This window comes from Triticum aestivum, chromosome 6B (assembly GCF_018294505.1).
Source record: "Triticum aestivum cultivar Chinese Spring chromosome 6B, IWGSC CS RefSeq v2.1, whole genome shotgun sequence".
In the NCBI taxonomy this organism is placed as follows: domain Eukaryota; kingdom Viridiplantae; phylum Streptophyta; class Magnoliopsida; order Poales; family Poaceae; genus Triticum; species Triticum aestivum.
Window position 1 is genome coordinate 401,125,644 of NC_057810.1, and position 13,913 is coordinate 401,139,556.

The 13,913-nt window shown below is 45.6% G+C and overlaps 1 protein-coding gene across 14 annotated transcripts in view; it reads left to right on the plus strand.

The window, feature by feature from the left end:
- Positions 1 to 13,579, plus strand: part of LOC123137273 (senescence-associated protein OSA15, chloroplastic) — a 45,219-nt gene extending 31,640 nt beyond the window's left edge. For 2 of the 14 annotated variants that reach the window (XM_044556963.1, XM_044556964.1), the window contains exons 12-15: positions 11,225 to 11,429; positions 11,525 to 11,658; positions 12,159 to 12,234; positions 13,151 to 13,579. In XM_044556963.1, the coding sequence (XP_044412898.1) occupies positions 11,225 to 11,429; positions 11,525 to 11,658; positions 12,159 to 12,234; positions 13,151 to 13,303 (568 nt within the window). In that variant the 3' untranslated portion in view covers positions 13,304 to 13,579. Of the gene's footprint in view, positions 1 to 10,230; positions 11,136 to 11,224; positions 11,434 to 11,524; positions 11,659 to 11,751; positions 11,898 to 12,158; positions 12,235 to 13,150 lie in introns of those variants that run through there. The other 12 variants (XM_044556969.1, XM_044556971.1, XR_006468017.1 and 9 more) reach the window with 11 other exon arrangements.
- Positions 13,580 to 13,913: the final 334 nt, after the last annotated feature.

Genomic DNA, 13,913 nt, shown 5'->3' on the forward strand with positions numbered 1-13,913 from the left:
TGGAAACGGTTGTTGGGGACGAACTTGTAGTTGGACGGAGTTGAAGACATGGCGCAATCCAAGTAGTCCAAGGTGTCGCCGGAGTGATAGACATGCAAAAAGAGCAAACACAAGCAACACTCGGGAATACAATGGTTAGCGCACACAAAGTGTCCATCATGTAAGAATGAGTCCGTGCGGCAAGATTGGTCGTGACAAAGCGCCTGAAGCTTATCAAGATGATCTAGAATGAGATGCAAAGCATTCATGGGAGGAAATGCAATCATTGTGCACACAAATGTGTTCTAAATATGATCAATGCAACCACGGTGCAAAATGATGTCATAGTGAGACGGTTTATCAATAGCATGAATATGGCAATGGATGCTCAATATGTGTAAGCTATCATGCAATTGATGGAAGGCAATGTGATCCTTATGTATGAATATGCCATCAAGGAAGATCACAACAAATTTGCTAAGGAAGTGCACAAGCTCATATATCATGGATGACATGGGAATAGATGCAACAAGACAAGCATAATGGGAGTCAATCCATGCATGGGGTGCAAACTTGTGGTGAGTATGATATGTCCATCGAGCATGACATGTGTGAGCACAACCAACAAAAGTGGAGGTGGTGGTATACCAATGCTCGATGTCGGGGCATGAGTGGAGGTTCGAAGGTGCATCCAATAAGTGCGAGCGCTCCTCAATGTGAAGGTCCATGTAGCCAATCTCCAATGTCGCTCTTCCGTTCACAAGATGTATCATGTAGACAACAAGAAGGAAACAACAATGAAAGAGTGACCCATCCAATATGCGTATTTGAGGATGGCTCAAAGAGAAGGGGTTCACCTTTAGGAGTGTCCCAAGGATGATGTAGTTGCGCATCTTGTATGCCCTGACATAACCAATATGTCTCATAACGGCACCGCCTTGTGAATCCTCCCAAATGAAAGAACATGACAAACACTTGGAAAAACAAATGAGGTTAGCGGACATGCAAAACCTATCATTCGAGTGGTAATATACCCAACAAGTGTATGCATCATGCTCATCATAAGAAAGGACAAGGAAGCATTTCATAGCATGGAGGCATATGATGCGATTACAACCAAATGCAATAGGCTCAATCAAACAAGCATGCATCACAAGTAAGGTGTCAAAGTCTCCAAGATCAATAAGCATAGTATGGTTGCACTCAATACAAGTGGATATGAAAGAGGCAACTAATGGACACATGAGACAATGATCAAGATATATCATGTGAGAGGCATGGGCATAGATGTCATCAACCCAAGAAAGCGAGTAAGAGTGGAACATGGGTGATGCAACCAAGCAAGCAATCTTAACAATCAAGTCAAGCATGCTAGTAGTGCGAAGATGCAACATACTAAAAAGAATCATGGCAAGCATGTCATGTGTGCAAATAGTGGACATGAATAATTCACGTGTCATAGCACAAGCATGAAAGCAAGGTATGAGGAAAGTAGGTTCATGGTGTTGGCAAGAAGTCCTATGTAAATAGCAATGTAACATCATGACTCTCCCAACACAAGGAGCAACAATAGTATGAGGCACATGATAAACATGGCAATAGCAACAAGGATCTCCACCAAGCATGCAAATACACATAGAAGTATCATAATGGTGAATCATGGGTAGATGCAAGCAAGGGTCACAATTGCATGGAAAATGCATAGAAGCAAGTATAACATGCAAAGTGAACACGGGAAAATGAGCATAAGGTGATAAGTGGTAAATAGCCCATAGCCGTGTGAGAGCCAAGTAGAAGAGATGCGCGTAGTCCTTGCGCGAAGGGAACGGTGGTAAGGATAGTCCACGGGATCCCAAAGCATCATTGCTCTCAAGAGCTCGTTTCGTCAACTCTTGGGATTGAGAGGTTGACGAGTATACATGAGTACCTACACAAAACAAAGACAAAGGAAAAATTGTGTGTGCATGGTATATGTACACATCATCCATTATGATGCGCACGTGCTTGTGTCGGTTAGCACAAAATATCCAATGTTCAAATAAATGAGATGCGCGATATAAAAACATGTCATCCATCATGATAGGTTTGTTATTATGTATGGCATAATGGAGACTCAAATTGTGTAATGCATCCCGAGAAATATCTAGAGCATTGTTATTCATGAAATGCATATGGTGCAAGCAATCATGGAAATCATGCAAAGGATGGGATGAATCAAAATCTCCTAATATGCATGAGGAAGCTATGGGGGTCTCCTCATGAGCATTAATGGAAACATCACATGAAGAATATTGACAACATCCAAAACAATGCATATTTGGAACAATGTGATCATGGCATGACATAGTAGATGAATTGCACAAGTCATGTAAAGGAAGCATGGCAATATCATCACATGAAAAACAAATGCCAATAACCATGGGCTTGTCATCTATGCCATATGTGCAAATAGGATTTATCTTAATGGGGCATGCATAGTTACTATGTTGAGATTGTAATGATGCAATATGGGAAATCTCACTCATAGCATATGACAAGTTCAATGGATTGTCAAACATGACGTGACCAAAAGAATTTTCACATATGGAGCATAGCATCACAACTAGGCAACTCAACATGCTCATCATCATATTCATCATAAATAGGTAATTCAAGGCATGAAGAAGTTTCACTAGCATGAAGCATGGTAATAGGTGGGTCAACATCATGGGAGCAATCAAGGTCAAGAGAGTCCACTAGTGGGACAAGAGAAGCACCATCACCTATATTACCTTTGGAGCGTCACTCATGTGTTGTAGGTGAGGTGTTGAAGATCGTCTCGTTGTCATCTTTATCTTGATGGAACCATGTGGGGGGTGTATCATCGTCCACCATGGCCATCGGTTTTTCCATTGAAGGGATGGACTCGTCGCGTATAGGCATGTCGTCATGTAGGAGACCTAGCACCAAAGAAGAAAACACACTAAGAGTAGAGGTTAAGTCGTTAGGAATCATAGTGGCCTCACATGCCGTGTCAACTACCTCACTCACTAAGTGTTGTGGCTCACTCACTCCCTCAAGGATGCTCTCACTCATATGGTTGGTGGAGTCACTCAAATGGCGCTCAACCTCACATAGGATGTGTGGCATGATCTCATGTGTGGGGCTAGTGATGGTCACACTCATCCTCTCATAGGAAATGCTCTCAATGTCACGTATGGTGGAGTCACTCATGTCACTCATGTGGTGGTGGCTCTCCTCACAAGGCACTTGGGGCATCTCAACATATGTGGGTGTCGGAGAGATGTTGGTGCAAATGTCTCCATGCGCGGTCGCGTAGCTTGACTCAGAGGAGGAGTCCAATGTGGGCGTCGTCTTCATGTTGTTGAAGAGGTTCGCGCTTGTCGCCGTGGTCGAAGGGGATGGCCCATGCTCGACCGTCTTGTCGCCGTCTTGGTGTTAGAAGCCCATGTGATGTGGCACCTCGTAGCTCATCTCCATGACCGAAGGGAATTTCCCATGCTCGGCCATCTTCCTTGGGGGGCTTTCGAAGATGGAAGTGTCGCCCTCTCTCGAAGGTGGTCCCCTTGGACTTGATGAAGTCGTTGTAGGCGTACTTGTGGGAAGTAGGCGAAGATGCCGTACGTCCATAGGCGAAGATGCCTTGAGAACACTTGGCGAAGATGCCTAAGTGGTTGATGTAGCTGTAGCGCCGTCTTGGTGGTGGTCGTCTCGCGGTCTTCTCTTGTGCTTATGAAGCTTGGACTTGGCGTGAAGTAGGGCTTGTTGGGACTTGTGCACTTGCGCTTGTGGAGCATCTTCATGATGATGATGTCGTTGTCATGCTTGAGCTCGTTGGCATTCGTCGTCGTCGTGCACATGATGCTTGGAGGTGACTTGCCCTTCATGACGATGTTTATTACAAACATGATGGTGGTCGCCATGTAGATGTTGACTTGGACGACTTGCGCTTGCATCTTGTTTGTGCTCCGAAGATGATCGACTTGGTCGCCGCCGCCTTGAAGATGACGAAGGGGAAGTAGACTTGATCAAGGCTCTAATCTCCTCCATCCTTGCATCTTGCTCCTCTTTATGTGCGGCAAGCTTCTTGTCGAAGTAGTCCCTTCTCCCTGCTTCGGAGTGATGAATGTCGATGGAGATGTTCTCGATGCGCTCTCGCAATCTTGATTGTGCGCCTTGCACTTGTCGTTGTAGATCGAAGATAGACGCTTTGGTTATGTAGTTGTTCATGTCGTCGTTGTTGTCGAAGACCGGAGAGGAAATGCCTTGCCTATCCATCACAAAACTCGAGCAAATATGAGTAGGAGAAAGAGAAGAACTTATACCAATGTACCTTGACCGAAGTTGACAATGAATCAAGTTCACTCAAATGCGGACAATGAAATAGCACTATTGGTACCAATCCTTGTCGGTTCTCACACCTACACAAGTAAAGCTTATAGTGGAGCTCGGTGAGGATAGTGGCACAAAATTTAATGCAAAATGTTAGCAAGAGTTAATAATGTTGAAAGAGATTCACAAATTCGCAAGTGAAACAAATGGACCAATAGCAATATGTGGCACACGGAAACACACACACGGATAGATAAATGGGGTCGTGCAACCAAGGAATGAGCACAAAATGTGGAATCCACGGAAAACGCTCGTGTTGCACAACTCAAGAGAGACGCTAGCACGATTGCTCGATAGGCGGATACGACACTTGTGCACAACCTATAAGATGCAAAATGGATAAACTTCTATCCCAAGTATGCTATGTATGTATGGTTCCCGGTGTTTCTCTCAAGATGATCCAAGATGATCGGATATGACAATCTTATATGCAATGTGGTATGATGCTATGGCACTTGCTTACAAGCTTCTTTGCTCTCTTTCTTTTTTTTGCTTAAAAGCTTTATTTCGTTTTCTTCTATGGCCACTTTTGCACAATGCACAAACCAAGATAGCAATTGTGTATATGCGGGAACAAACTTGTGACACAAGATATGATACCAATATGATATGGTATGTATGCAATGGGAAGTATGATCACTAATGTGCACAAGTAACGTTGCCGGCAATACTCAAATGGCTAGTCTCGATAGGCAAGTAACGCAAAATGGGCTAGGGGTTAACAATGCAATTTGCAAGGGGAATATACAATGGTGTCGTCGAGGTTACCGTCCTTTGGGATGATGAGTGGCAGTGTTCTTGGTGTAGATACCAAGATGATGGAGACTCGTCCCTAAGTAGCCGAAACACCTTAGGAAACGGAAAAACCGCAAACTCAAAATCTCAAATGACAAATGTCAAATGGTGGTAGCGGAAAGCGGTGGTGGTTTTGCACTAGGCAATGCGGAAGTGGAATGATGAGCTATACACGTGTCGGAGTTGAAGTTGCCGTCCCTAAGTAGCCGAAACACCTTAGGAGACACAAGCCACAACTCAAACAAGCTCAAACAACTATTGGGTTAAGTTGGGTTGTCGGAAGTGTATGGTGGCTAAGGTTATGCGGAAATGGTGGTGGTGGTTGATGAAGAAGCAATCGTCCCTAAGTAGCCGAAACATCTTAGAAGACTCGAATCACTACTCAAGCAACCACTAATGCTATGGCAAGCAAAATGGATTAGGTTGCGGAAGTCGGTGGTGGCTATGCGGATGATATGGTGGAGGGCCTAGGCAAAGATGCCAAAATTCACAAAATTTGATGGAGTCAAATGATGTTGGTGGTATTTTTGTGGGAAGGGGGATGTCAAGAGCTTCAAAACGAGTTAAAGAACGTCAAAATTGGAGTTCGGATGAATTAGTTACGGCCGAAACAAGAATCAGCCGAAGTCTGAAACTACAGGTTACGGACGTCCGTAAAAGGTCGGACATCCGTAAATTCAGTTCGGGTTAGGGGTTCCGGTCGTCCGGAAAAGGTTGGACGTCCGGTCGTTCCAGGGGCTCCGGACGTCCGTAAAACTCCGGTCGTCCGGTGGGTCGGGGTCAACGCGAGATGCGAGTTTCGGGACGCGATTTTGGGCGGAAATTGGGGATTTCGGGGTCAAAATTCACGGGATTTTGTGGATGAAAGATGGGGAAACTTGGGGAAATGCTAGATCCACTCGAAACTAAGCAAATCCACGAATCAAAATCAACAAAACATCATCAAACCAACAAATCACAAAAAAAAATTGGGGCTATTTTTGGTGGGGATTTTCGGATTTAGGCAAGAACACAACAAAATCAAGCTAGAAAAAGAGGGGTAGGGGCTCCAAAAACGTGATCAACATGGCTTTGATACCAAGATGATGTAGGGTGGAACCCTATGTGGACGATCTTTCACGTTTGGAGTGGATCCTACGGAGAGACACGAAGAACGAGCGGAAGAACACGAGGAAATCACGGGGAGGAACGAGGGAAAACACTCAACCAACAAGAAATCGGTCACACAAGTGCTAGATCAAAGAACAGAAAGAGATACACGAGATCCAAAGTCAACAACGGTAAGGATACATAGGAACCGTTCTTCTCCGTGAGGAGGCCTTGAAATCCACGAGGGAATCTTCCCACGAGGGGGTCTTGAATCCGATATGATCTTCTCCGAGGAGGCCGCGGTCTCTCACGAGGAGGAGATCCGGTGGATGAGCGAAGCTCTATCTCTAATTGAGCTAAATCAACGCTAAATCTAACTAGGAGGAGGTGGAGGAGTATATATAGTCTAGGGCCACGAAGGGGTAAGTGAAGGGGTACATGGGCTGCGGCCCAACACACTGTGCGCAGACAGGCGTCGGACGTCCGGAGGGTTCCGGTCGTCCGGAGGCTCGGGAAGGTCCGGACGTCCGGTGCTCTTCGGACTTCCGTAGATTCGGCTCGGGTGCGCTTCGGTCGGACGTTCGGAGGGGGCCGGTCGTTCGGAGGCTCGCGGGGTCCCGAACGTCCGGAGTTCTTCGGATGTCCGCAGATTTGGTTCGGTGGTCGTTGGCACGGTCGTCCGGAGGGGGCCGGTCGTCCGGAGCCTGGGAGTCGTCGGACGTCCGGTCCTGGACGGACGTCCGGCCGCTGTAGCTTCGGGCAGCTCCTTCTCTTGGTCCTTGTACTTGGTGTCCTCGTTGTCTTGTCCATGGTCTTCCTCCTTGTTTCTGGTCATGCATAGCACATATATATGAGGTAGTAACCATGTCTCACATGTGGGAAGTGAAGGTTCGGAGAGGAGCGAGTTCACCTTGTGTCCAATGGCGTATAGTTGAGGTCTCGTCATAAGTCCTCTTAGGGTTTGGAGAGTAGTCGGAGTGTACATGGGGATGAACGTGGGATGCTCCGCATCAGATAGACATCCCTCTAGTCATCTAAGTGATACATGATCCGAGTCAACTAGGCCGTGTCCGATCATCACGTGAGACGGACTAGTCATCATCGGTGGACATCTTTATGTTGATCGTGTCTTCTATACGACTCATGTTCGACCTTTTGGTCTCTTGTGTTCCGAGGCCATGTCTGTACATGTTAGGCTCGTCAAGTCAACCTAAGTGTATTGCAAGTGTAAATTTGGCTTACACCCGTTGTATTCGAACGTTAGAATCTATCACACCCGATCATCACGTGGTGCTTCGAAACAACGAACCTTCGCAACGGTGCACAGTTAGGGGGAACACTTTCTTGAAATTTCATGAGGGATCATCTTATTTATGCTACCGTCGTTCTAAGCAAATAAGATGCAAAAACATGATAAACATCTCATGCAATCAAATAGTGACATGATATGGCCAATATCATTTTGCTCCTGTTGATCTCCATCTTCGGGGCACCATGATCATCATCGTCACCGGCATGACACCATGATCTCCATCATCGTGTCTTCATGAAGTTGTCTCGCCAACTATTACTTCTACTACTATGGGTAACGGTTTAGCAATAAAGTAAAGTAATTACATGGCGTTATTCAATGACACGCAAGTCATATAATAAATTAAGACAACTCCTATGGCTCCTACCGGTTGTCATACTCATCGACATGCAAGTCGTGATTCCTATTACAAGAACATGATCAATCTCATACATCACATATATATCATTCATCACATCCTTTTGGCCATATCACATCACACGGCATATGCTGCAAAAACAAGTTAGACGTCTTCTAATTGTTGTTGCAAGTTTTTACGTGGCTGCTATAGGTTTCTAGCAAGAACGTTTCTTACCTACGCCAAAACCACAACGTAATATGCCAATTGCTATTTACCCTTCATAAGGACCCTTTTCATCGAATCCCATCCGACTAAAGTAGGAGAGACAGACACCCGCTAGCCACCTTATGCAACTAGTGCATGTCAGTCGGTGGAACCTGTCTCACGTAAGCGTACGTGTAAGGTTGATCCGGGCCGCTTCATCCCACGATGCCGCCGAATCAAGATAAGACTAGTAGTGGCAAGTAAATTGACAAAATCGACGCCCAAAACAACTTGTGTTCTACTCGTGCATAGAAACTACGCATGGACCTAGCTCATGATGCCACTGTTGGGGATCGTTGCAGAAATTAAAAAAATTTACGCATCACCAAGATCAATCTATGGAGTAACTAGCAACGAGAGAAAGGGGAGTGCATCTTCATACCCTTGAAGATCGTGAGTCGGAAGCGTTACAAGAACGCAGATGAAGGAGTCGTACTCGTAGCGATTCAGATCGCGGTGGATTCCGATCTAAGCGCCGAACAACGGCACCTCCGCGTTCAACACACGTGCAGCCCGGTGACGTCTCCCACGCCTTGATCCAGCAAGGAGGAGGGAGAGGTTGAGGAAGAAGGCTCCAGCAGCAGCACGACGGCGTGGTGGTGATGGAGTGGCAGTTCTCCGGCAGGGCTTTGCCAAGCTCACGCGGAGAAGGAGAGGTGTTGGGGAGGGGAGGGGCTGTGCCTTGGATGTCGTGCTGCACCCCTCCCCCACCCCTCTATTTATAGGGAGAAGGGGGAAGGGGCCCGACCCCTCTAGATGGGATCTAGAGGGGGGCGGCGGCCAAGGGGGAGGGGGCTTGCCCCCCAAGCAAGGGGGCGCCCCCTTTAGCCCCCCCAACCCTAGGCGCATGGGCCCAAAGGGGGGGGGTGGCGCCCAGCCCACTTAGGGGCTGGTTCCCTTCCACCTACAGCCCATAAGACCCTCCGGGGTAGGTGGACCCTTCCGGTGGACCCCCGGAACCCCTCCGGTGGTCCTGGTACAATACCGGTATACCCCCGAATATTTCCGGTGACCGTATGATGACTTCCCATATATAAATCTTCACCTCCGGACCATTCCGGAACTCCTCGTGACGTCCGGGATCTCATCCGGGACTCCGAACAACATTCGGTAATCACATACAAATCTTCCTTATAACCCTAACGTCATCGAACCTTAAGTGTGTAGACCCTACGGGTTCAGGAATCATGCAGACATGACCGAGACAGCTCTCTGGCCAATAACCAATAGCGGGATCTGGATACCCATGTTGGCTCCCACATTTTCCACGATGATCTCATCGGATGAACCACGATGTCGAGGATTCAAGTAATCCCGTATACAATTCCCTTTGTCAATCGGTACGTTACTTGCCCGAGATTCGATCGTCGGTATCGCAATACCTCGTTCAATCTCGTTACGGGCAAGTCACTTTACTCATTCCATAATGCATGATCCCATGACTAACTACTTAGTCACCTTGAGCACATTATGATGATGCATTACCGAGTGGGCCCAGAGATACCTCTCCGTCATACGGAGTGACAAATCCCAGTCTCGATTCGTGCCAACCCAACAGACACTTTTGGAGATACCTGTAGTGCACCTTTATAGTCACCCAGTTACGTTGTGACGTTTGGTACACCCAAAGCATTCCTACGGTATCCGGGAGTTGCACGATCTCATGGTCTAAGGAAATGATACTTGACATTAGAAAAGCTTTAGCAAACGAACTACACAATCTTGTGCTATGCTTAGGATTGGGTCTTGTCCATCACATCATTCTCCTAATGATGTGATCCCGTTATCAATGACATCCAAGTCCATAGTCAGGAAACCATGATCATCTGTTGATCAACGAGCTAGTCAACTAGAGGCTCACTAGGGACATGTTGTGGTCTATGTATTCACACATGTATTACGGTCTCCGGTCAATACAATTATAGCATGAATGATAGACAATTATCATGAACCAGGAAATATAATAATAACCATTTTATTATTGCCTCTAGGGCATATTTCCAACAGGCCTTGGTATGGAAGACGTGACAACGTTGATCATTATCATCTTCTTGTTCAGGAATTAAGATCTTGGAGACAAGGAGAGCTGGGCTCGAGTCATTCTCACAAAATACATGAACATCTTTGGCTTTGTTTACTTGTTGATGTTGAGCAACACGTTGCAAAGCTTCCAATTGTCCTTCACTCATAGATTTGTATTCTTCATCTCAATTGATCACCATAATGTGCTTGGTGGGAACACATAGTACTTCTGCCCGCGGCCTTTGCATGTGAAGCATTCAATTTGGCTTGTTTTGACAGCAGAGTCCCTTGGAGCACTTGTACTTGGTGTAGTTCCAGGCTTGGAAGAACTTGTAGGAGGGCGACTTGAAGAAGTCGTCGGTGCTTTGCAGCTTAAAGGAGCACCAATAGAGGGTGTAGCTCGAGTATAAGGGGCCATGCTTGGTGTAGCTTGAGAGTTGATGTCATCTTGGACTTGACATTCCTCCTTTGTTGCTTGGTGTACCAACTCACGCAAGTTGTTGTAGGGTTGAAAGCCCGCAATTTTCTTGAGGAGGTGATTAGGGTGCCATTGTTTTGCTCATCAAACTCCTTGCCATTAGTGTGGATCATTGCTATTTCCATCTCCTTGTAGTACTCTTCAATGGTCTTGGTCCCTTGCTTGAGAATTTGGAGCTTCTTGAAGAGGTCGCGTCTATAGTGTGTGGCACAAATCTTGCTCTCATGACTTGCTTCTTCGCATCCAAGTGGCAATGGGGGCTTCTCCTTTCTCTTGTCAAATTTCTTGTACTTGTCCCACCATATGAGTGCATTCTCATCGAACTCGAGGGAGGCCATGGCAATCGCCTTCGGCTTGTCGAAGTCATGGACTCGAAGATCTTGTCCACCTTGAGAGCTCATGATATGTATTCCTCGGGGTCAATGCCGCCGGATAACTTAGTCATCGTGAACTTGAGCTTGCCAATACTTTCCTCTGCTTCATGATGGCTGTGAGGTTAACGTTGTTCTTGTTATGGAGACGGTGGTTTTTATTCATGCTCTTCATTGTGCAGTTGGCCATCAATGCAAGGTGCATTTCCCATGCGTCGCATCTTGTGTCGTTGCTCAAGGCAAGCTTTGCCCTCTTGTCTGCTTCTCTTGCTTGATGGGTGTGCTCTTCATATTCGTGTTTTTGAGCACGAAGAGCTTGATGCGCTTGATTTTCTTGATTGGCTTGACGAACTTCTTCTCGGTGGTGCGCATTGCGCTCTTCATCCTGTAGGTGACACTCTTCTTGTTGATGGCACCTTTATTCTTCGTGACGCATTTGGCATTCACGGTTTTTATTCACACGTTGCTCTTGAGTTTCACAGTGTCCTCGTTCACGTTCTAGGATTCAGTCTTGTAGTCTGTTGCCGCAAGGAGGGTTTGGAAGCTTGATGCGCTTGATTTTCTTGATTGGCTTGACGAGCTTCTTCTCGGTGGTGCGCATTGCGCTCTTCATCCTGTAGGTGACACTCTTCTTGTTGATGGCACCTTTATTCTTCGTGATGCATTTAGCATTCACGGTTTTTATTCACACGTTGCTCTTGAGTTTCAGTGTCCTTGTTCACGTTCTAGGATTCGGTCTTGTAGTCTGTTGCTGCAAGGAGGGTTTGGAGCGCGGGAGGGCTCGAGGTCTTGCTGGTCATGGTGAGACCGGTTTGAACTTGAGCCGGATGGTAGCTCGGAGTGAGCCTTTTCTTTGTATGGATCTACAAATAGCAATTAAAATGAATAAGTAGATTGCTAGAATTACTGCAGGAAAGGACATAGTTTACTAGTTGACTCACAAATTCAAATTCATCCCAATTCCTCTCACAATTGGATAATGAAGAACAAAGATTAACAATATGATTTGCGAACCTTTGTAGCTCAGTGGCCCGACCACTGAGCTGTGTTGTGTTCTATACTATTTTGGTGTTATATGTTGAAATAGTGTCAATTATTTTCTTTTGCTCCTTGTAGGAAAGCTTTGGCTAATGCATTGGCTGCAGCTCCATCTATGTGGACCCTAGGGAATGCTGGGATGGGCGCATTACAGGTTAGCATAAATCCCTCATCTGTTATCAAAAGGAGAACCATATAACTGTTGGGTTCTTCATGTCTGAATTTCTTATACGTGGCTTGAACCACTGAGATCCCCAATCAATCTGTGCTCTGTTACTCTGTCAGATTGTAAATAGGTGATGTTCCGGACATTTGACATGACATGCAATTTTGAGAAAATTTACATTTTTTTCCCCGAAGAAAACGCAAAACATGCATCTCGACGCATTTGATAGAAAAACTAGCGTTACAACTTTACAAGTCTATATGACTAGACCAAAACAATCAGCTACTCAAATTAATGTGGGCATGTGAATCAGAGGCTAATCTAACACTCCCTCCGACCCATATTACTTGTCGCTGGTTTAGTACAGTAATATGGATCCGAGGGAGTAGAATATTTATGCCCCCGTCGCAACCCATAGGCAATTATGTAGTTCTCTTTTAAGATGTCATCTATTCTTACGCTTCTTCACCATGAAAGCTTCAAGCCATTGGATCTATTTGTACGCTTTTCCACCATCAAAGCCTCATCCATTGAAAGGGAAGCCCTGTCTATATAATTCTCACTTATCATTACATGAGCTGTAGTTATTGGTTTTACTTTGGAAAGTTAAGTTGTTTCAGTGTTTTCCTTTAAATATCGAAAATGATAAGTACCTGACGTCAGGTACGAGCACATGGCAAATCGAACGTTTTCGATGGTAATTCTAGTGATGCAAGGATGGCAAGTTAGTTGACACACAATTTTCTGTCAAAAAATAAACCGAAGCACGAAGTTGGCATGCCAACTAAAGTTGCCATCCTCGTGTCACTAAACTTGCCACCGAAAACGTTTGATTTGCCATGCGCTCGTACGTTCGACGTTATCAGATTCCTTAAGTATTGGTCGACCCTTCTTTTAACTGCAGAGATTGGCTCAAGATTCCAATCCCGCTGTAGCTAGCTCTGCAGCAAGAGCCATTGGCGAACTCAGAAAGCAGTGGGAGCTTGAAGAGGGTGACAGTCTGAGGTTTGTCATGAACCAAAACTTGATTTCCGAAGAGACTGACAGCGACAGTTGAGTAGCAGATGATGTCACCACGTGAGGCGTAAATCAGATGAATGACTCAACACGTACAGAGTGTAATAGGAACCGAAAAATGTGTAACTGAGTCGACTGCATTTCTCTGTGTTACGTCGCAGCATAAAATGTGCTGCTTGTTGACTACATCACGAGAAGGCATGTCAAGGTACCTGATAAGTGCTAAACAAATGTGAAGTGGTGTAATGAGAACTCATTTCCCCCGACCCAATTATTATATACTCCCTCAGTCCCATAATGTAGATGAATTTGGCCAGAGGTCTTGCAAAGTCATCCTTTTTATTTATGTTTGCAATTTCTTTTGAGAGAAAAAATAGGGCTCTGCTGCATTTTTTTTATTGATTTTCAAATGAATGGTACAAACTATATTTACAAAACCAAAGAAACTTATAAAGAAAAAGTCTTTGCGAAGGAAACAATTTTTAAGTTTTTTTCCCCTAGGGTTTTCCTAGTGTCTACTCCTACTCTGGCGACGCCACCAGAGTCCACACCAAATCCACGTAAAACCGCCAGATTCGTTTGTGTTTGCTCGTTCTGATCGGAAGCAAGTTGACGAGGGTCCTCGATCCGTGCATGCATGGATCCGTCGG